The sequence below is a fragment of the Durio zibethinus genome, chromosome 3 (genome assembly GCF_047325235.1).
Source record: "Durio zibethinus cultivar Kanyao isolate XHJ-2024 chromosome 3, ASM4732523v1, whole genome shotgun sequence".
Taxonomy (NCBI): domain Eukaryota; kingdom Viridiplantae; phylum Streptophyta; class Magnoliopsida; order Malvales; family Malvaceae; genus Durio; species Durio zibethinus.
This window is the reverse complement of record NC_143164.1, coordinates 5,850,804-5,873,732: the sequence shown is the minus strand read 5'-3', so window position 1 is coordinate 5,873,732 and position 22,929 is coordinate 5,850,804. Positions and strand designations below refer to the sequence as shown.

Here is a 22,929-nt window from a genome sequence, read left to right as displayed (position 1 = left end):
GCGTGTCACGAGGGACAAAACTTAGATTAAGTTTTCTTGCGAAGTTTGTGAATTTTTTTTAAAATGGTTTTAGTAACTATTCAAATATAAATTTTAAATAGGTAAATTAATAGAGTTTAATGTTAAAATTAATAATATATAAAAAATTATTAAAAATATTGTTAACAATTCAAATTTAATTAGAACTTATTTAACAATAAAAATTTTGTTAAAATTTTTACAAAAAGTATATTTAAAAAGTATACCAAAATTTATTGAAATTTTTTAAAATTTTGTATACTTGATTTATATAATAAGATTTTTTTAATCTATTTATTTTTATTTTAATTTAACATTTTTAATAAAAAAAATTTTACAAACTTCATCTAAAAAATTTTATCTTAATTTTTTTCAATCATAAAAGTGTGAAAACATGAGAAAAAATTTCATTAATAATATTTGAATTTTAAAATTTTTAATATGATATTTGAATTATAAATCTATTAATTAACGTGAGATGCATTTTAAAGAGATTAATTTTAAATAATAACACATAATCGACAAATAATTTTTAAATATTACATCAATTAATAGATTTATAGTTTAAATATTATATTAGAGATCTATAAAATTTAGATATCATTTTTGACATCAAACCATAATAAAATATTAAAAGATATATTTTTAAGATGTTGATGAAATTTGCAATAACATTTTTTATGTCTTCCCACTTTATTTTTTGTCTTTTTGATTTTCATATATATTAAAAAACTTTATTTTTTGTATATTTAATATTATAAATTCTTTTTTTTTAATATTAATGCATCATACGCTATAATTTTTAGTGGATTTAGATTTTAAAACACAATATAGTAATACAATACAAAAATAATGCGAAAAAAATAAGAAAATGAAACAATTTAAAATTTTAGATAAAATTATATATAAGTTTAATAAAAACAAAAAATATATTTCATATTTTTTTATATCAATATGAATTATAACATGTAAAACATAATATAAATACTTAAATTACTAATATTTTATATAAAACAAATACAAGAATGGTTAAATTCACTTTTTGAATCTTCAATTTTAATGTTTTGCTTGAAATTTTTTGAGATGGTAAGTGCTCTTCCTTAATCCTCCCTGATACAAAAAGAATCGTCTCTAATTGATTAGGTTTCATTTGGATGAGCGGTGAGATTGACTACGGTGAGATTGAAAACAGTAATAAAAATTATTGTAACTACAATTGAAAAAAAAATTATTATAACTGCGATTGAAAAAAAAATTTCAATGAAAAATTTATACTGAATGGATCTTATTGGAGTTAACATTTGAATTCAACAAATGGTGTGGTGAGTTTAATCATACCATACTAAAGATGCGATAAAATCCAAATGGGCACTAAATCTCCATGGCTAGCTCGTACAACTGTTGTATCATACACTAAGGGTGTGAATGATACATTAGTATTCGCAAGCTATTTAGATTCGATTTGATTAAAATTCGAATTTGATTCGATAATTATCAAGCTGAACTAGAGCTCGAGTGGCTCGATTTATCGAACAAGCCGAATTCGAGCATATTAGTACCCAGTTCAAATAGCTCACGAGCCTAATTGAACTTTTCTATTATATATATTTTTATTATTTTATTTATATAATTACTATCTTACCCTTAACTTAAAAAACCATAAATTTTTATTGTCTTCTTTCCCTTTTTCTCCCCGTCTCTCTCATTTCACTAAAAAACCCATTTGCGATGCCTTTTTCTCTCACTCTCTTTCAATCCTTTCCCTTAATCCTAGCCAACTCTAAACCCACCTTAACCACCCATAATTTAGCCCTTCAAGAATGAAAAAATTCTGACCATATATGATTCGTAGCACCGAAGCCTATAAACTATCCTGATTATTCATCAAAGCCTAACCAAGAGGAAAGTGTCATTCATCGTTGGCATTCACCTATCAACTACTACTCTTTATCTTTGTCACCTCCTTTCCAGCCCGAAAATGAAAATCTATCCTTTTTTTTTCTTCCAGTCTTTCCAGCTTCACTTCATGAGAAGTTTCAAAATTGAATTAGTCAACTGATAAGATCATTGCTACCCCTTTCTTATAGGCTTTTCATTGAGATTGGATAATGTGTAAGAGGGCATTTTCTGAATGAGAAAATTCTCTTTCTCCTCTATTATTATTATTGATAGACAACCTACCTCTTCTTTGTCTGCCTATTGTATAAACTGTAAAGTCAATCTGTGAAGATTTATTTTGTTTCAATGAGCTGTGTTTATGTTTATAAAGATTTAAAAACAACTTTTTGAGTCAAAATCTATCTTCACTTAATCATTGACTGACTTCTCTTCATCACGAGATTGATTAGATCTGTTACCCCAATTCCTCTAATTATTGCTTTTGTTAGTGACTTCATTATCCCAGACTCTACATTTTGATCGAGGAATACTTTTAAAAAAAAACACAATTTCTGCCCAAACGAGGTAAGGTACATTCATCTGCTGAAGGTACATTCTAGTTAACTCTGTTTGCATATCAATGTCGGTTTAAATTCTAATTTATATGTTTTTTAAGGCATTTTTATTGATTTCAACTTTTATAAAACCTTCTAGAGTTTACAAGTTAGTTTTGCTGCCACTTTGAACTTTTATAAGTGTATGTTCACTTATTTCTTAGTTTCCAAAAATATTTATTGGTCACTATAGGCCTAAAATTGGTTAGTTTATTAGTAGAAATTGCAAGATGATAAAGATCATTGTACAAGAATGTATAGTGATATCTGTCCCTTTAGCAGGTTACTAGCCAGCCTTATTGCAGTTAGTGACTTGCAATTAAGGATATAAATGACACATTAGTACCTGTAAGTTATTTGAGTTCGATTCAAATAAAACTCAAATTCGGCTCGATTATTATCAAGTCGAGCTTAAGTTTAAGTAGTTCGACTCATCGATCGAGTCAAGTTCGAGCATTCTTATACTTGGTTCGAGTAGCTCGCGAGCTTAATCGAGCTTTTATATTTAAATATATTTTTATTATTTTAATAAATAAAATATCTCAAACTAGAACTCGAGCTTGAGCATAAATAATTGAGCTTTGTTGAATATAAGAATCGAGTTTATTTTTACATATTAATTGAGCTTAATCGAGCAAACTCGAGTAGCTCAATTTTAATTTTGAGTTGAGCTCGAGCTTGAGCTTAATATTGTATTGGCTCAAACTCGATCAATTACACCTCTACTTGCAATAATAAAGAGTTAAAGGCAAGGTACCTATAAAGCTATTGTTGCCGAGGTCAAAAGTGTTAAAGCATTGAATAATGGAGAAATTAGGTCAATAGTGTTCTAAGCTGCTTGAAGAAATGAATTAGACTAGATGGTTCCTGAGACATATAATATGCCATTTGGTAGTGTTCAAGTATAATATGCTAGAAATTAGGTAGGTTCCATATGCCATTTTTCATTCAAATATAAGATTAATTTTATGCATCCCCTATGTTTTGTTTTCTTTTTAAAATTTTTAGTTTTAAGTCTTTAGCTTAGTTTAATTTAGTATATTCATCATAGTTTTAGTTACTGCATGTGTAGGATTAATTTAGATTTTATTTATTTACATAGTTACTGCCACCCCACTGCATTTTAATCTCTGATCAATTGTTATATTTGGCAAAAACTATGTATGGTGTTTGCAATTCCCTTATATGGTTATCATTTACTGCTAAATTTCATACTCTTCCAATAACTTATTTCTACCAACTTATTTGGCATGTTTCTCGTAAAAGAATTTACCGCACATGTTTTTAACAATTTGTTTGACATTATTGTTTGATCCCAAAATTGAATTATTGTTCTGATTTATCTTTTTTTTTGTTATAGAGAACTAAACATGTCATTAATCACATCAGATATCTCTTATGCACCATTTTAGCTGACAATAAATTTTTTTGCTAGTCGAATTATGTCAGATAATGATAATGATTCAATGAATGAAACTTTAGATGCCATTGATGGTAATACAAATAAAACACCAGTCACCTATACCAATGATAGAGAATGTGATGATGCTAACTCTGAAGAATATGAGGAAAGTAGTGAGAAAATGAGGCGAAAGACATCTGCTGTTCGGTTGGAGTTCAAAGAAGTCAATCTTTCTGATGGTTCTAAAAAAAGAGAGTATGTCCATGCAAGAAGAAACTAGTAATAAATGCAAGTAAAAGTATAACTCAATTTAAAAGGCACTTGATAACTTGTGTTAAGCGAACAATTTTTTAGAATCAATAACCAATGATCAACTTTCAGCCAGTAGACACATGTGGTGATGTACAGATATTACCTACTTTCACAAATGGCAAGTTTGATATGGCGAAGATGAAAGAGGCAGCTGCACATTGGATACTTATGCATGAGTATCTTTTTTCAATTATAAAAGAGAAAGGTTATAACATGATGTAAAAATATGGGATGCCTGAATGGAAAAAGATATCACGTAATACTATTAAGAAGGATGGCATGCAAGTTTATGAAGCAAAAAAAATAAAATTAAAGGCACCGTTAAAGATTATCGCAAGATTAATTGGACGAAAAATTTATGAAAGTCAAGTAATCAAAAGATTGAGTACATGATTTTTACAACACATTTTATAGATTCTAATTGGAGATTGTAAAAGTATGTTATTAGCTTTGTTCATATATTTCCTCCTCATCGTGGTACTGAGATTATCGATTGTATTTTTAAGTATCTAAAGAAATGAGAAATTGAAAACAATGTGTTTACACTTTCTATGGACAATGCTTCAAGCAATAATATGGCAATTAAAATTCTTAAAGACACATTTTCAAGAAATAAGAGGTTGCTTCATGGAGGAAAATTATTTCACATTTGGTGTTATGTGCATATCTTAAATCTCATGGTTCAAGATGGTCTTTCTAAGATTAAAAATGTGATTAGTGATGTTCATGAAAGTGTCAATTTTATTAATCAGAATGAGACGAGATTTAAATCATTTTCTGACATAGTTAGCAGCAATAGTTGCTTGATAGAAAACTCATTCTCGATTGTAAAACACGTTGGAATTCAATATTTGAAATGCTGTTGACTGCAATTAAATTCAAAAAAGTATTTCCAAGATTTAAAGAATGAGAATCTAATTACAGATGTTGTCCAAGTCATGAAGATTGGAAAAAAAGGTGGAGAAAGTTTATAAAATTTTAGAAGTTTTTAATTTAACCACTAAAATCATCTTTGAAAGTGATTATCCAACTTTAAACCTATTTTTAAATGAAGTTTATCATGTGAAAGTGTTGTTGGATAAAATGATGAATGATGAAAATGAATTTGTTCAAGTAATGGTTTGCAAGATGAAAAGTAAACTGAATAAGTATTTGAGAAAATGTAATTTGTTAATGGCTATAACAGCTATCTTAAATCCAAGGTGCAAAATGAGGGTGGTTGAGTTTTGCTTTCCTCGAATGTACTCTGATAGAGAAGTAAGAGAAATTATTCCTAGAGTTCAAAATGTTTTTTATGAGAGTTATGAGGAATATGTTTGTGAGTATCAATTTGGCAATGAGCATAGTGCTGAAACTCAAGTGCATGATAGTGGTATTAGTACTATGAATATAGAAGCTTCTTTTTTTGGTTGGTCTAAATTTGCAAATTAGGTAAAATTAGTTGAAACTACTCAACCACAACAATCTGATCTAGATATTTATCAAGCTGAGGATTGCTTTGTCTGTAAAAGAGATTCCATGAAGGTTGATGCTTTGGAATGGTAGAAATGAACATTTTGAAGTACTGTATTTTATCAAAGATGGCTCTGGATATACTTGCTATTCCTATCACTATAATGGCTTTAGAGGCTACCTTTAGTGCGAGAGTAGAGTTATTGATGCTTATCTTGCTTCTTTAGCTCTTAACATAGTGCAAGCATTACTTTGTAAAGAAGATTGGTGTCGAAATCTTCATAGAGTGGAGAAAAAGAACAAAGTGAGTTATTTTTATTATTATTTTGTTATTAGGTGACTATCATTGCTTTAATCTAATTTTAACTATTATTTTTCTTTACGTTATCTATATAAAAATAGAAGAAACCAATTGAGATTGCACTCAAAATCTCTAAAGTGAGGATATCTAGTGTCTTCTATATAGGTATGAAATATTATTACTAAATACCTTTAATTTGTCACAACATTACTAAAGAAAAATAGTGGTAACTAGTCTAAATTAAGCTTTTTGCACTATAGTTTACGAACTATAGTTTAACTAATGATAGAAACTTATGTTAAGGCAATTAACAAGACATTGTCTATATTTTTTTACTTTGATTATAAGGCAATTAATAAGATACAGTCCATGTTTATGCTAATGTTAAAACTTTAAAGTTATTAATCATTGTAATAATATAACATTCTTTTTTTTTTTTACATAGGTGTTTCTACTATTATTCTTATTGTTAATTATAATTTGTTTGTTTTGTAATTATTCTTTTTTATAGGTTTGTTGGAAAACAATATGGGCCTAATGTTCATTTGAAGACTTAATATTGCGAAGGCAGCATATATATTATTATTAGTTTGTTGTAACTTATTTGTGGACTTATTTGTTTGGATATTTAATTTCTTTCAATTAGGACTTTAATTTTTAAGTTTCATTATGTCTTTTATTTGTGTGTTGTATTTGAATCATTTGATGAGACTTTTATTTGCTTGGATTTGGTTATTGTGTAAGTTTTTATTATTATTATTGTTATTGTTGTTGTTACTATTATTATTGTTATTATCTTGAAAATATAATATTTATTAAGTTTGATAAAAAATAGTTGTAAAAGATCTTAAACTCGAGTTTAATCTCTTAAGGTTCAAACATAAATAATTGAGTTTTTTATTGAATATAAGAATCGAGCTTATTTTTACATATTAATGGAGCCTAATCGAGCAAGCTCGAGTAATTCAATTTTGATCACGAATCGAGGTCAAACTAAAAAAATAAAACTTAATTGAGTTCAAGTCGAATATCGAGTCACGAGTTAAGAGTTGGGAGTTGAGAGTCGAGTTCGAACTCGAGCTTCTCACTGTATCATTTTAACTCGGTTCAATTACACCCTTATCATACACTGCCCCAAGTTTAAGACCAGGTAAACACACCATTACAAACAATTATAACCTTTTATTCAAACTATCACAAAAAAAACATTGAAGTGACTTATCTACCCCTTAAACATTAAAAACATATTCATTTCAGCTAATAACTTTTAAAAATTATACAGTCAATTTATAAAATAATGGTATTTAATTATAAAATGATATTGATGCAATAAGTAATTTTTATTTTTTTCGATTTATAAAATAATCGTATTTAATTATAGAATGATATTAATGTAGTAAGTAATTTTGTATTTTTTTATTTTTTTTAAATAGTTAAACAATTAAATTATCAAACATTTTAATATTTTTAAAAGTAGGAAATATCAACTTACAAAATGAAAAACCAAAAAAATTTTACACATTTTTCTAACTATTGATTTTAATATATTTAAAAGATAAGATTAAATCATTTTTTTATTTGTATTTGTCTCTTTCATCCCATTAATCCATTAAAATCAATAATTAAAAAAATATAAAATTTTTTTTAATTGTACACTATATAATTGATCTCTCCTAAAAAGAGCTATCAGTTTATGTATTTATATCATATAAAACATTGATTCATATATTTGTATCATATAAAATATTAATAATTTTTTGTATTTATATCATATTTTATATGAAATTTTATGTTATAAATTGTGTTGAGATAAAAAATAAAAAATATATTTTATTAGTTTTTTGTTAAATTTATATTTTATTTTTTGTATTCATATTATATTTTAACCTGTGTCAATTTTATTTTTTTTATTGTATACTTTATCATGTTTTAAATTATTAAATTTATTTAATAATTAAGTGTTACACTGATTTGTTAAATGAAAAATATTGGCATACCGATCTAATATTACCTTTAAATTGCTAAGAAAAATTATTTAATCCATTATTTAAATTTCAAAAGTAAATAAATAAAATGATATATAAGTCTTAAGATATACTAAAAATTTTAAAAAATTAATTAGAAAAGTGAGATATGTAACCGTTTTTTAAATTTAATTATAAAATTAAAAAATTTCAGTATTAATATACAAACGAATTCAATTGGCAGCGTCAATTACTTTATTTTAGTTCTTGTTTGGATGGAGCAAGGTTTAAAATTGGTTCTATTTTTGGTCGGTTGGGACTTGGGATCTGAGAACGTGGTTCTGGCTGAAGCATTTAAGAAGCGGTAGCGACAGACAGTCCACCATTACCGTCTGTAACTTTCAGCGGCCCACTTATGTTTGGACCAAACCTTTCTCTCACTCCTGTTCTCATTTTCTGTTCACTTGTTCCTCAAAACCCACTGCAATTCCCTAATGCAAACTGAAGTTTTCATTTGAATTTCATCACATTTTTAATGTGATATAATTAAACTTATTATATTATTAGTTGAATTTAAATATTAATTTTAATAAAATTTATTTAATATAAATTTTTTTGTTAAATTTATTTGTCAATTGTAATTATAAATTTTTTTTTAATTATAATATAATATTTTTTGTTACTGTTTTCAATTTCACCATGGAGAAGTATGACTCTTCAGCAAAAAGGAGATAACTATTAATACGTTCACAATTTGTGGGGAAAAGGGGGCTATCCACAGCTCATTGTGATATGAACTACATTCAAAAGCCATTGGATTTGCAACTAAATATTTAGTTAAATGATTGATGCATATATTTTCTTGCATTAAAAGTATATACTTCCTTCATCTAAAATTATTTGGATGTTATTGATTTTTATCGAATTAAAAAAATTTTAATTTTAATTTTAATAAATTTAATATTAAATTTTTAAATGTTTTATAAAATTAAAGTTTTACGATTTCCATGTAAAAAAGTAAAAATATCATAAAAATAATTTTAAAATATAAAAAATAGAAGTCTTGGATGTTTAAAAAGGAAAAAAAGATATAATTTTAGAACATCCGAAAAAAAAAGAATAAATAAAATGAGACGAAATTAGTAACTTTTTGTAAAGAGAACGATTTATGGGATTCACGAGCTTAATCTTATTTTGACAAGATTTTGAATAAGAATTTTCAAATATAAACCTATCTTGATTTGGTTTGGAAAATTAATTTATTAATAAATTTATAATTATTTAATTTTAATTTTAAAATATATTTAAAAATATTCAAATATTAATATAAAAAATATTAAGAACAACATCATTTGACATTTTTACGTTAATCTCTTTTGATAAATCGATTTATAAATTTCATAAAAATTTTCAATAAAATCTACATGTCCCGATTTTAAATGATTACTCAAAGTTTTATTGCATAGAAAAAACAATATGGCGAGAAAATCGGCAAAATTTTACAGAGTTAAAGTTCATTTGGATGGATAAATTGATTTAAGTTAAATTAAAAATAATGATAAAAGTGTGATTAGTTATTATAAATATAAGATTAAAATTAATGATGAAATATGTATTTATATGTAAAAATAACGATGAGAGAGATAAAAATAAAAAAATTATCATTGAAGATTTTATTTTAAAAATATATTAATAAAATATTTTATGCATATTTTTATATTATTTATATTATTTAAAATCTTAAATTTTTTATTTCCAATCAAAATATTAATATATATTATTTATTATATAACAAAATTTATTTATTATATTAAATTACCAAAATTATTTTAATATTTTTAAATAAAAATAAAAATGAAAAACAGAAAATGACATGAAAATGTTTGTTGAAGCACCATCATTTTAAGGGTAAAAATAAAAAAATAATATACAAAGTAGAAAACAAGAGATGCAGTGAAATTCTTCTCGCAGGCAATGGAGAACTAGAGGCAAGCGTATGTCAATGATGCTTTGCAAACCCCATCATGACGAGATTGGAACTAAAAAAAAGTGCAAATGGCACAGAAATGCATGTGGGATCCAAATGATCCCTTAGGACAATAATAAACTATTCAAGATGATCGTACGGTACTTGAGTGAGCTTGACCTCATTGAATCATAAACACCACCATCTCTCCAAATTGCATATTCTAACCGGTGTCGCAAGGGAGAGAGAGAATATGCTAAAATCTTATGTTCACGTGTGAATTGGCACGTGTCATTTGGGGGGGGGGGTAGGAAGACTTACATTTGCATACGAAGTGGGGAGGGTTGGTGGGCTTTTACTTTCCCCTCCCCCTTTCCCCACTTCAAAAAGTCAGGGCAGGAAACTCTTTGTGAATTGGTGAGTGGTCTTTTTGTAATTCCATCATTTCTCATTCTTTCACTTTCATCACTTCCAACAAAAGTGTTGGACTCAAAACCATGACGAAAACTGGTTAGGTGACAGCTAAAGGCGGAATTCGGGAAATATTCCTCCTTACTTAAGAGCTAAAGGTCATCTTTTCAAGCTTTGGCTTGGCTTAACTTGGGTTTCCTTTTATTTTAGTAAAATTATAGTAGCAATCCAACTTCCATGAATGAGAAAATTATGTGAAAGATTTTACTTTACACACTTTCTAAAGAACAAGCTTTTGTGTTTTATTTAAATTATATTTACAATCAAACTCATAATTAAATAATACATTTAGATAATTAATTATTACATTATTAAATAATTAATTAATAAATTATAATTTTAATTAAATCATTAAACTTACACAATAAAATTTGAACTTAAGGTTTTAAAATTTTAAATTTTCTTTCTTATCATTAAATCAAGATTTTATTGACAACAAGCTTTTGTACCTAAGAATGCAAAAAAAAATTAGACTCTTTCTTTTCATTTTCATTACTCATAAATTTGTAACGTAAACATTCTATGCATTGAAATTTCATTTAATGGAAATCCACAAAATTTATGAGTCATAATTGAAAAAGAATAAATCTTAATCTCTTTTTAGGAAAAAATATTTAATCTTTTTTAATATTCAAATAATTCACATAAAAACATGAGTTGTTGAAAGCAAAAAAAGGTAAAGTGGGATAAAAGAGCATAAGCATGTAACTTAAAGTTTAATTTAATTATTTTATATAATTAATTTTAAAAAATAATATTTAATAATTTTAAAATATAAAATATTTATAGGATTTTTTATTTTAAAATTATAATTTTTTTATAAAAAACAAAATCTGTGAGAAAAAATTAATCTCGAATATAATTTTTAATTTTTATTTATTAATTATTTTTGGTTTGATAGAAATAGATCAACATAAGATATTTCATGTTTCTCTCTGTATACAATTTAAAATAAAATTGTCCATATCAAATGTTGCAAAAACGTTAGGCTGACACATTCGGCTCGGCTCTACACTGCGCCGCGTGTAATTATACAATGTGGTCGGTAGGTGAGGAAAGGAAAGATTCAAAGAATCCCCGATCATGTTTGGACAAAGACAAATATATTTTTTCCAAAATACCCCCAAAAATGTAAATTTCCTCAAACACCCCTAGTCCCAACTACCACCAAAACCACGTCCCCACTGGAGACCAGTCTCTCTCACCGTCATGTTTTTTTTTTTTTTTTTTTCATCTTAGTTGGCCCTCATGCGAAACATAACCCCAAAAAAACACAAGCGAAGTCTTGCGCCTTCTCTTATAAAACCCTCATTTGTCTTCGTCTTTGCCTCTTCAGGTACCGACCTCTCCCAAAAAAAAAAAAAAATTCATTCCTTGACGAAAATGGCTCTCACCAGCTCGTCCATTCTTCCCACCAAATCCCTCCTTCAATCTCAGCCATCAAGGCCTTTCATTAAAGCCAAGCCTTTGTCCGTTGTTCGAATCTCTGCCGTTCATTCATCCGACTCATCTAAGAACCCCATCGTCTCCGATAAGTCTGCTAAGCAGCCAGCAACTGCTCCACTCGCCGCTACCAAATCTGCTGCTGCACCCGCCACTACTCCGCCGCAAAATGCGGTTCCCGGGAAATGGACCGTTGATAGCTGGAAGTCAAAGAAGGCGTTGCAGTTGCCGGAATATCCGGATCAGGCGGAGCTTGAGTCGGTTCTCCATACCATCGATGCTTTTCCTCCGATTGTCTTTTCTGGAGAGGCTCGGAGTCTCGAGGAAAAGCTCGGGGAAGCTGCCATGGGAAACGCTTTTCTGTTGCAAGGTGGAGACTGTGCTGAGAGTTTCAAAGAGTTTAACGCTAATAACATTCGTGACACTTTCAGGATCCTTCTTCAAATGGGTGCCGTATTGATGTTCGGTGGTCAAATGCCTGTTATCAAGGTAAGAACTCAAAACTATCCCAAACAATTTAATATTTTTTTATTTTCACGTAAGAGTTTGCTTATGTCTCTGTTTTCTTTTCTTTTTTGTTTTTTTAGGTGGGAAGAATGGCAGGGCAGTTTGCGAAGCCGAGGTCGGAACCATTCGAGGAAAAGAATGGAGTGAAGCTGCCGAGTTACAGAGGAGATAATGTGAACGGGGATGCTTTCGATGAGAAGTCTAGGATTCCTGATCCCCAAAGAATGATTAGAGCTTACTGTCAATCTGCAGCTACTTTGAATCTTTTGAGAGCTTTTGCTACTGGAGGTTATGCTGCTATGCAAAGGGTTACTCAATGGAATTTGGATTTTACCGAACACAGCGAGCAGGGAGATAGGTAAAAAATTTTAGATCTTGGCTCAATTGGATTTGCTTTTCTCTTTTTAGTTTGGTTTGGTTTGGTTTGGTTTGGTTTGATTCAGTCTACAATTTCTATCTTGTTAATATTTCCTTGGAATTTTCTGATGCAGAATAAGGTGGTTTAATACGGAATTCGTGATATTTGGTCATTTTCACTTGTTTTGTTTTGTTCTTTACCTGTAGTTTGAATTTCTGCTTTGTTTAATGGATAATTTAAGTTTGTAATTTGTATGTGCCGTTTTTATCTATGTGGCAGCAAGTTTTATTGTTTTTAGAAGTTCTCCAAGGTACCCTTATTTTTGGAAGTTGGAAATTTTGTTTGAGTGTTCTTTTGATTGGTTATTTAAGAATCCACAAGTTTTGAACCTGAACTTTTATCAGTTGATTTACACTTTCATTTGTTTTTTTCCTTTTTGTCATGTGCATGAATGATGGAGTTTATATTCTAAACTCTTTGTAACTCCGACATCACATGGGGATTTTCCTCTTGAAGTTATGTTTTGCTTCATTTATTTTGCTTTTTTGGGCTGGGTCTTTGATTGCTGTTCTATACTCCTTTTATGGTAAAAAAAAAGATCATAACTTTTGAAAAGGTTAAATTCACATTTACTTACCTTTTCCGGTACGTGGCAGGTACCGAGAACTAGCTCATCGCGTTGATGAGGCCCTTGGATTCATGGCTGCGGCTGGACTTACTGTTGACCATCCTATCATGACAACCACTGAATTCTGGACATCCCATGAGTGCTTGCTCTTGCCATATGAACAGTCACTTACCAGGCTAGATTCTACTTCAGGCCGTTACTATGATTGTTCTGCTCATTTCCTATGGGCTGGAGAACGTACTAGACAATTGGATGGTGCTCATGTTGAGTTTCTGAGAGGAGTTGCTAATCCTCTTGGAATTAAGGTAATTACATCTAAGTCTACTCTGTAAGCAATTATAGGTTTGTAAAAAGAAGTTAACAAATTCTTCATTGAAAACCAAGGTGCATGAAAGTTCCCAACTAAATGAGCTGAATGTTGGATCAGGTGCTATATTGTCAAATTACATTTTTATGTTTTCTTGTTAAATTATGTTTTTTTAAATATTCAGTTATTAACTCTTGTCTAAGAATGAACTAGGTATTGAAATATGGATCTTATACATCTAAATTTAGTAATTTGCTGAATTACTTGTAAGGCAGACCCTAATTTGATAAGTGTCCTGTTGTAATACTTGTTTTTTTTTTCTTTTTGGGAATAATTATGAGTTTTGATCAGAAATTGGTGAGACTGAGATCAGTAACAAAGAGGCTCTTCTGCTGCAGGTTAGTGATAAGATGGATCCAAACGAGCTAGTCAAGCTGATTGAAATTTTGAACCCTCAGAACAAACCAGGAAGGATAACTGTGATCACAAGAATGGGTGCTGAGAACATGAGAGTGAAGCTTCCCCATCTAATTAGGGCAGTCCGCCGGGCTGGGCAAATTGTCACTTGGGTTAGTGATCCTATGCATGGAAACACCATAAAGGCTCCTTGCGGTCTCAAAACTCGTCCATTCGATTCCATAAGAGTATGTTACTCAAAACTTAGCCTCTTACTGTTAAGGATTAGTTACTGATAATTCACTATTGGGCATAAATTGTCATTTGGCTTGTGAGTCACTTCATTTTAAATTATGGAAACCTGGGAAACTACAGAGTTTGAGTAAATAGTTTCTCTGACATCTTTTGCTGTAGAACTTTTACCTTGTTCACAATAGGAAAGTGTCATAGTAAATGAGGACTGTAATTAGCATAAATGATGTTTCCCACTATGAACATGACAAGATAGGCTAACTTTTGATGCTAGAGAAAATGGAGTGCATTCTGTTTGCATCTAGAATCGATTTTATATTGAAGTTTTAGCTTAAACCTGATTCTCTTTGCATCTGGTTATTGAATCCTTTAGTAAATGAGGTATGTCTATAAATAATTGCTTTATGTTTAATGCAATTACCAAAACTATGGTAATAAGCATGATTTTAGCATTGATAATTCACTCTTTAGAGCATTTGTGGTGTAAGGAAACCAAATTAATCCTTTGGGGTGGTTGCATTTTGTAGTTTCAAAGGAAAACTATTGCATTCACTAGGGAGAGACCGAGAGAGTTTTGAAGTAAAACATATAATAGTGGGGTAGGTGGGCAAGGGACTATTTCTTGAAGTTGTTTGGACCAAACTTTCCAGTGTGATTACTTAAACATGATCATAAAAATTTAGGTAAGAAATCGTCTTCGGTAGGTAAGTGGTCAAATTTCCCTATCCTATGATTGATTCAAACACAAATTGCAATATAAAATCTCTTCAAAGCCTACTTTTGAGGAGCCTCAATTGACTTTGGATACCACTTGGAAAGATCCTGTTGTTTTGTTCCTTCTTTTATGTCTACCAAATATTTAGATGGAAATTTAATAGTTTCACATAAAATGTGAATGATGTCATACCTATATGTTAATTTCATAGAATAACATATCCATTTGTTTATGTTTCAATATCATAAGTAATTGACATTCTTTTTGGCAGGCTGAAGTGAGAGCTTTCTTCGATGTGCACGACCAAGAAGGAAGTCATCCTGGAGGAGTTCATCTAGAGATGACCGGCCAGAATGTGACAGAGTGCATTGGTGGATCACAGACTGTTACATTCGATGACTTGAGTTCCCGCTACCATACCCACTGTGACCCTCGGCTTAACGCGTCACAATCTCTTGAGCTTGCCTTCATCATCGCAGAGCGGCTTAGAAAGAGGAGGATCAGCTCACAGCAGCCTCTGGTCACAGGGGTATAGAGTGACCGCTAGCCCTCTAATATGTTTGTTCTTTTTTTTTTTCGCTGAAGTTTTTACTTGCACTTTGTTAGTATTATATATGTAAAACAAACTTTGGGATTCTTGAGTTATGTCCTGTATTGTATCCGTGCATACCGGTAGAAAAAAGACGGCTTCGAGAGGAATAAAAAATTAAGCTATGAATGAATTCTAAGATTGTTGACATCAAAGGCTGAATTATCCTGTTTTGGTGACTGGAAATTATAGAAATTTTAACACTGACTATCGAGATTTTAACTTTAATCATTGGAATTTTGGAATTATTGAGATTTTAACTCTGATTATTGAAACTTTGAAATTAAAGTCAAGTATTTGAAGTTTGATTATTGAAACTCTATAATTAAAAGTCTTTTGAGTATTTTATCCGCAGAACATGGGATTATTAGCAGAATTAAGTTTTCAAATGAAAGAGGTATAGGTAAAACTTTGGTCAAATTTTGTCCGAGATTTTATATTTTGTAAAAATTTAAAATTTAAAATTTAGTTTATATGTTGTAATTTATACAATTTTAATGTTCGTATTATCTTGATTTGATAATTTTAATTTAATCATTAATTCAGTTAATATTTTATTATTATAATGTTGATGTAACCATTAATTTAATTATGCAGGTGTTCACTTTCATGTTAAATTATTTTAAGTTGAATTGACTTACTAACGTAATAATTTAAATTTATGAAATCAATTGTTAAATTATATAAAAGGTTTCTTACTCATACAAAATTTAAAATTTAATTCATTTACTTGTACAAAGTTTAAAATATACTCCCTTTAATATAAAAAAATATTTTGAATTTTTTATAAAATTTTGAATTTTTTAAAAATATTAAATTTACTTTTCTCAAAATTTTAATTTTTTAATTTCATTTTTTTAAAAGTTTTTGTATTTTGTATTTTTTTTAATATTTAGAAATTTAGAAGTTTTCTATAAATTTTCTAGTTTTTTAAAACATTAAATTCAATTTTTTAATATTTTAAATAAAAATTAATTTTTAAATTTTTATGTTTTCAAATTTTAACATTTCATTTAATCAAAATATTTAATTTTTTGTTTCTAACTTTTTAGAATTTTTATAAAATTTTCTATATTTTCTTTTTTTTAGAATATTTTATATTTTATAATATTTAAATGAATAAATAAACCATATTATAATTTGTTTTGTTTGATTTATTTGAGAAGGAAAAGCATAAAAATTTGGGTAAAACATAGAAATAACAAAATACCAATAGCTTTTGATACCGATTTATTTTTCACTTGAATAAGATAAAAAAAATGTAATTCTTTTTTAAAACATAAAATATTATGAAATTTTTTTGAAAAACATAAAAATTCCAAAAAATTAAAAATAATAATTTATTTTATTTTACTTAAATAAAAATGTTAAAATTTGAAAAGTACGAAACTTTCAAAAAAATGATATTAAAGATTTCAAAATACTAAAAAAATTAAACATAATATTTTTAAAAAACTAAAAAATTTATAAAATAAATTCAAAATATCTTTTATATTAGAGAGATTAAATTTTAAATTTCATATAAATATAATAACTATTTGCATAATTAATAACAATTTTATTTATCTAAATTGTTATATTAATAAGTCAACGTTACGTTAATAAAGTTAATTGTTACACTAATATTTTTAATAACAAAAAATTGATTAAATTAATGATTAGATTAAAATTATTAAATTAAAATAGTAAGAGAGTTAAATTTATATGAATTATAATATATAAATTAAATTTTAAATTTTTGTAAAATATAATGCCTCTGGCATGATTTAACCTAAAACTTTTGCTGTATTCTTTGTTGATTCAAAGATACAAAAAAATGTCCTGAACCCTTTGAGATTAAAGAGCTCTTGCGAAAACATAAAAATTTCGATTTCTAATCAACTCTTTTCCTTTCCCCATGGGCTACATCTATCTCATATCTAAAAAAAAAAAAAAAAAAAAAAATCTTAAAGCCCGTAGGCTATAACCATAGGGCTGAACTAGTCTATCTAACTAGAAGTCATGACGTGCATGTAAACACTAGTCGTGACTAATTTTCATTAATTTATTTTAGCAATATTTATTTAGCAATTCAAATGATTTCTCAAAATTAATTCCTAACAATTTTCATTTTACATTTTGATTTTTTGAAACAAAATTTTTTTTTTTTTATTTTTTTAAGTTTGGAATCTTACACCATGAAACCCCAAATGCTCTCCATGTTACAATGCAAGTTGTTAATAAATTCATTTAATCTTTAACAAGTGAAGAATAAATTTCAAATATAAATCCGTTGACATAACTAAATACAATTCTTAAAACGCGAATTTGAACACAATCATTGAAGATCAATATATATCTACTTAATTCATTCAAAACACAAAATTACAACCCATTGCATGCATAAGAGAGTAAGAGTAATAAATGCATAAATATTTGATAGATACAATGCAAGGGACAATGGAAAATGCTTATGGTTTTTTATATGATGCCTATTCCTCTAACCAAGAAAATTGCACTGTAATTTGATATAAGAAGAAAAAGGATAAAATAAAGTCTTTATTTGTTAATTTAGTCTATTGATAGTATCTCGCCAGCAGCAAAATAGGGCATGCCATGGTGATGAAAACAGGATATTCAGGATTTAATTTGGTGACAAAGGTTGTTGATGGAGATGGGTGTGAAGGTATAGTAGCACCAAAAATATTTGAGCCATTTGAATTAATAGTGTTTAAGACAAAAGAACTTGCGTTGTAATTTTATCATTAGCAGTGATTTGATTTATACTCTCAATTAGATGAAAAAAAAAACACGAAAGAAAAATGAAAGCAAGTTAGGTAGGCATGAGAGATAGGAAAGTTTACCTTGTGGGTTGATACTGATACGTCTTAGTATCTGAAATCCATGAGGTAAGAGAAGGTAAAATTATTGCCTTTTTTTTTTTAATTCAAATGGGCAAAAAAAAAAAACGGATGGGGAAGCGGGGTGCACGTGGACATTGGTCTAAAAAACTTATAACTTTATAGTGAATATGATGAGAATAAACTGGTATTTTATATATGTTTTCAGTAAATTATGTTGAACTTTATTATTAGAAATCAAATATTGGTAATTTAAATCTACACCCATATATAATAGCAGTCCTCAAACTGCAATTGATAATACACATCAGCGATGTATTAAAAAAAGTTTAAAGGCAATTTTGGTCAAAAGCTTTTCTCCAGAAGCTTCATTTGTTTTCATTCAGAGAAACTTCATTTGTTTCTCACAATTTGGTCTTCCAGTTTATATTTATGGTTTTGAAGCTTCTAAAAAAATCTAATGTTCTATCTTTGTTTTTTAACAATCAATTTTTTTTTCTTTAGCATTTTTAATTTGCGTGCATGTCGCTAATTTTTTTCTTTAGCTATTTGAGCCGACTTCTCCCCTATTTTCCTCATATTCCGCCATAACTTTTTCTTGCTCATCATCTACTCAATTCACCTACCAAACGATAATGAACCCATCATAATTTCCTTTGCCATTTCATTTCTAACTAAAGGCCTAACCTTATGCCCCTTAGCCCAACTTGTTCCGATCACCTTTGCTCATATCTATCTCGTGCCAGTCGCCTCCATCTCGGCCTTTATTCTCTCTTTCAATATCAACAGGTTAGCAGAACAATAAATTAGAAACATATTTTTGTAAATTTCTGAAAAGATAGAAAGAAATTAATTAAACCTCATTACGTTGATCGATCAGGTGGGGAGAAAAGAAAAGAAACGACATGTTGTGGTTGAGAATGGCGATGAACAAAGTGATGAAGGTTGGAAACAAGAATAACCTCACTCAAAACATTAAGAATTATGCCGATATCGTTGTTTATCATGCTAGCTGTCACTGAAAGAGCCAAACTTTTTCAAGATTGCATTGTAATTTCTTTCTTTTTCTTTTTTATTATTATTAGTATTATTTATTTGCATATTGAAGTATTGAGGCTAGATGTTAGTTAGTTTGAAAGGTTTGCATGTTGATATATATATTTAATATTGAAATTTTGGAGTAACTTTTTAAGAAACTAATCTCGATCGAAGTAGTAATATCAAGTTTGAGAAGGATATCTTAGACATAACATGGTGTGGTATACAAATTCTATTTGTCATCTTAAATAAGAATGACAGAGCAATTGCAAAGTTTGGCGTTGGGATTGAAGAAACATATTCATGTTTATTGCAGTTTGTTTAACTTCATAGCAAATTATTTAAATAGATTAAGATAAAACTTACATAGTTTGTATTTTTTTTGTTAAATCTTGTTTCAGCTTTTTCAGATAGGAGGAGTTCTATCAAGATATAGTTGTGAAGAAGGTTGGTGCATATATTAGAACCTTTGAACATAATAAGCCAGATTCTTAAAATAAAGAACTTGGTTTTAGTCAAGAAAGTTACTTGCAATTGTTTGGCCTTTGTTCTTTTACATCATCACAGCTTCATGAAATTGAGCCTTCTTTAAAAGGTTAGAGGCTGGTAGAATGGTATGTGGCGTTGGCCTAAAATTGTTGAAGCTTTTCCTTTGGGTTAAATACGAAAGTATCAATTTCTTTTTCCTGTGATATTCATCTCATTGATGTTGGTGACTTAACTATAGTGAGACTATGTTAATCATTCTAGCTTTTATTGTTATACTTATTTGATTTTATGATTCAGATATGATAAATTAGCTAGAATTCCTTTTGTCATGACATCTAGATTAAAGTGAAGTTTTGATAGGTGCTTTTGGTAGGTAGTCAAAAGTGACTTATTTTTTTGTATGGCTTTATCGTGCTGGGAAATCTGCCATTATTAACAAGATGGCTTATGATAGTGGGAACCATGGTATTCTATTTTTTAAATATATTCTTTTATTAATTTTTTATTGTTATGCCAATTTATAATTGATATATTTGTTGAATGAGTAGGATGCAGTTTCAGCAACTGAAATATAAGTGAGATTTTTTTTTGTATCTTCTTAGTGAAATCGTTCAATTTATCTGGTATAAACTTGTACTATGTAAATTAAATAATATATAAAATATTAGTGTTTTGATACTTTGATATTATTTAGTTATTATTATCTATGGTAAATTGAAGCTTTCCAATATTCCATAATGAGATTGTATGTTGCATTTTACATTTCACTTATTAGAAAAAATGGAGAAAGGTTGTAGTTTAAACTTGCAACAATTAGCTTTTGCCTATATATTGTCAGATTTAAGGGTTAAATTAATTTGATACCTTGATGTCTTCTATACTTTGGCTTGGAAAACAAATTATTTTCTAGTTTATCTTGAAATTTTGAATTTTATGAGTTACCTCAAAGAAGGTTTAGAAAAGATTATTGTACCTCATTAATTTCTTATAAGTTTATCAAGGAGTTTGTTATAATTTTTTTTTTTTTGTTGATAAGAAAACTTCATGAGGTATTCAACAAAAAATTTGATGATGAGTATGGAGTGAATATGCGAGGCTCATTTGAGAAATCTTAATCATAATGCTTCATTTTTTCTTTAAGTAATAATTGATATTTATAACGTATTTATGACTAGATTATAAACAACCTTCCATTGGTTATTCCAATAAAAAGGCTCGATCAAGAAAATGTTAGTGTATCAACAAAACATTCTTGTTGATGACAGTATGTTGGGGTAAGTGTTAGGTTGATCTGCATCTTTTTGGAATAATTTTAGTATTTTTTTTTTATTTTTTGATTCAAATAAAGTTGACTTTGTTGTTTGTAAGGAAGAAAAACATTTTATCAACAATTATTTAACATTTACAATCAAGCATCAAAATGATCCACTGGCAAATTCTGTAAGGATGGTTGGATTTGAGATCAAATCATTCAGGTTAGATTAGTAGTTAGTTTGTGTTTCTTGAGTTTAATTAAAAGTCTAAAATTTTTTCAAGGAATGATTTGAATATTCACCTTATTGGTTGAGTAGTTTTTAAGTCGACATAAAATTAAGTCAACTTAGGCAGTTGTATGTTGTAACTTACATTTAAAAATCTATTTTTTTATTGAATTCATGACTCAATGACCATGGTTTTTATTTTTTCTTTTTTGAAAATATGGGTTACTAGAATTTTATGGTGATTATGGAGTGAAAATACATTGGAACTCTTATTAGAAAAATGTACACTGATTTATCAGTATTTGAAATATATCCCAACTTGAAAAATTGCTTCCTCTATGTAATTAGCATGAACTAACACATTTTTTATAATGAGATTTTTGTAAATTTTGAATATTCATGGTATCATAAAACTTGTTTTGAATGCCTTTTGTATTAATTCATTTTTATTCCAATAGATGAATTAATTCAAGCTATGACATAGTATATAGAATGGAGATGAGATGTGGTTTTCTTTTAGATTGCTCTAGATTGGACAAGAAGTAAATTTTACTTTGCTATTGCTATAAATAAAGTTTGCCTTTTCTATTTCTTGATTAAATTATAATTTTTTAAATTATTAGTTTTTTATTTTTTATTTTTTCTCTTATAGGAAATTTGGTAGTTCCTTAGTCAATGAGGTAAGTGTTAGATTGTCTCTTATTAATAATTTTATACTTTAATGTTAATATCACAACCACCATTGGATAAATTATCAAGATGATGTGGGTATGCAAACATAAAGCAAATCTCCCTACTTTTTTCTTTTCCATTTATATTCTAAACAAAATGATTTAGGTAAAATTGCATCACATGAGATTGGATAACATGAACAGGTTATCAAAGACGGACTCATATGTTTAATTGGTTTTGATTTTTTTTTTTATTTTGAACCCAAAAAAAAGAATTTAATTGTTATTATTTTTATATTTTTTTATATTAGGAATAGAAGTTGCAACCACTTCAAGTACTTGAAAACTTGAGTTATCGAAGAGCTTATATACCGCCTTGACTATTGATTATACAACAAAACTTTGAAGATCTATAAGAAAATTTTGCTTTCATCTATGATAACATAGGTAATATTTTACATTAAATTTTTATTTTTGGAGTAGTATTTTCATTTTCAATCCTAATGATACATGAAAAACATGATAAAGATATATCAAAATGACTCATATTTAAGGCATTCTATTTCATTTTTTTGAATGCTATAACTTCGATAAAAATATCTGTAAACCAAACTTTACATTGCATATTTAAATTGCATTTAAATAATTTTTAATTTTTAATTATAAAAAATAAAGTCTTCAATTTATGAAAGTGACACTACATATGTATTTTGTTGATAAAAAATATTTACAAATACAAATAGTAATATACATTGATACATTATTTTATATTTATATAAATTTTTATTTGTTCATTTAATAATAACAGTCCCGCAGCGTAGTGCAGGCATGACACTA

General features: G+C 28.0%; 1 protein-coding gene across 1 annotated transcript; it reads left to right on the top strand.

Annotated features, from left to right (window-relative positions):
- Positions 1–11,712: 11,712 nt before the first annotated feature.
- On the top strand, positions 11,713–15,728 carry LOC111290685 (phospho-2-dehydro-3-deoxyheptonate aldolase 1, chloroplastic-like). Its single transcript, XM_022882143.2, has 5 exons — positions 11,713–12,310; positions 12,409–12,686; positions 13,343–13,619; positions 14,020–14,265; positions 15,256–15,728. The coding sequence occupies exons 1-5, from the start codon at positions 11,762–11,764 to the stop codon at positions 15,517–15,519; spliced, it is 1,614 nt and encodes a 537-aa protein (XP_022737878.1). The 5' UTR covers positions 11,713–11,761; the 3' UTR covers positions 15,520–15,728.
- The last annotated feature ends 7,201 nt before the right edge of the window (positions 15,729–22,929 follow it).

Excerpts from the sequence above, each read along its gene's own strand:
- LOC111290685 (XM_022882143.2), top strand. The coding sequence starts at position 11,762 with ATGGCTCTCACCAGCTCGTCCATTCTTCCCACCAAATCCCTCCTTCAA. Across the intron at positions 12,311-12,408 it reads GTCAAATGCCTGTTATCAAG|GTGGGAAGAATGGCAGGGCA; the intron begins GTAAGAACTCAA and ends TTGTTTTTTTAG. Across the intron at positions 12,687-13,342 it reads CACAGCGAGCAGGGAGATAG|GTACCGAGAACTAGCTCATC; the intron begins GTAAAAAATTTT and ends GGTACGTGGCAG.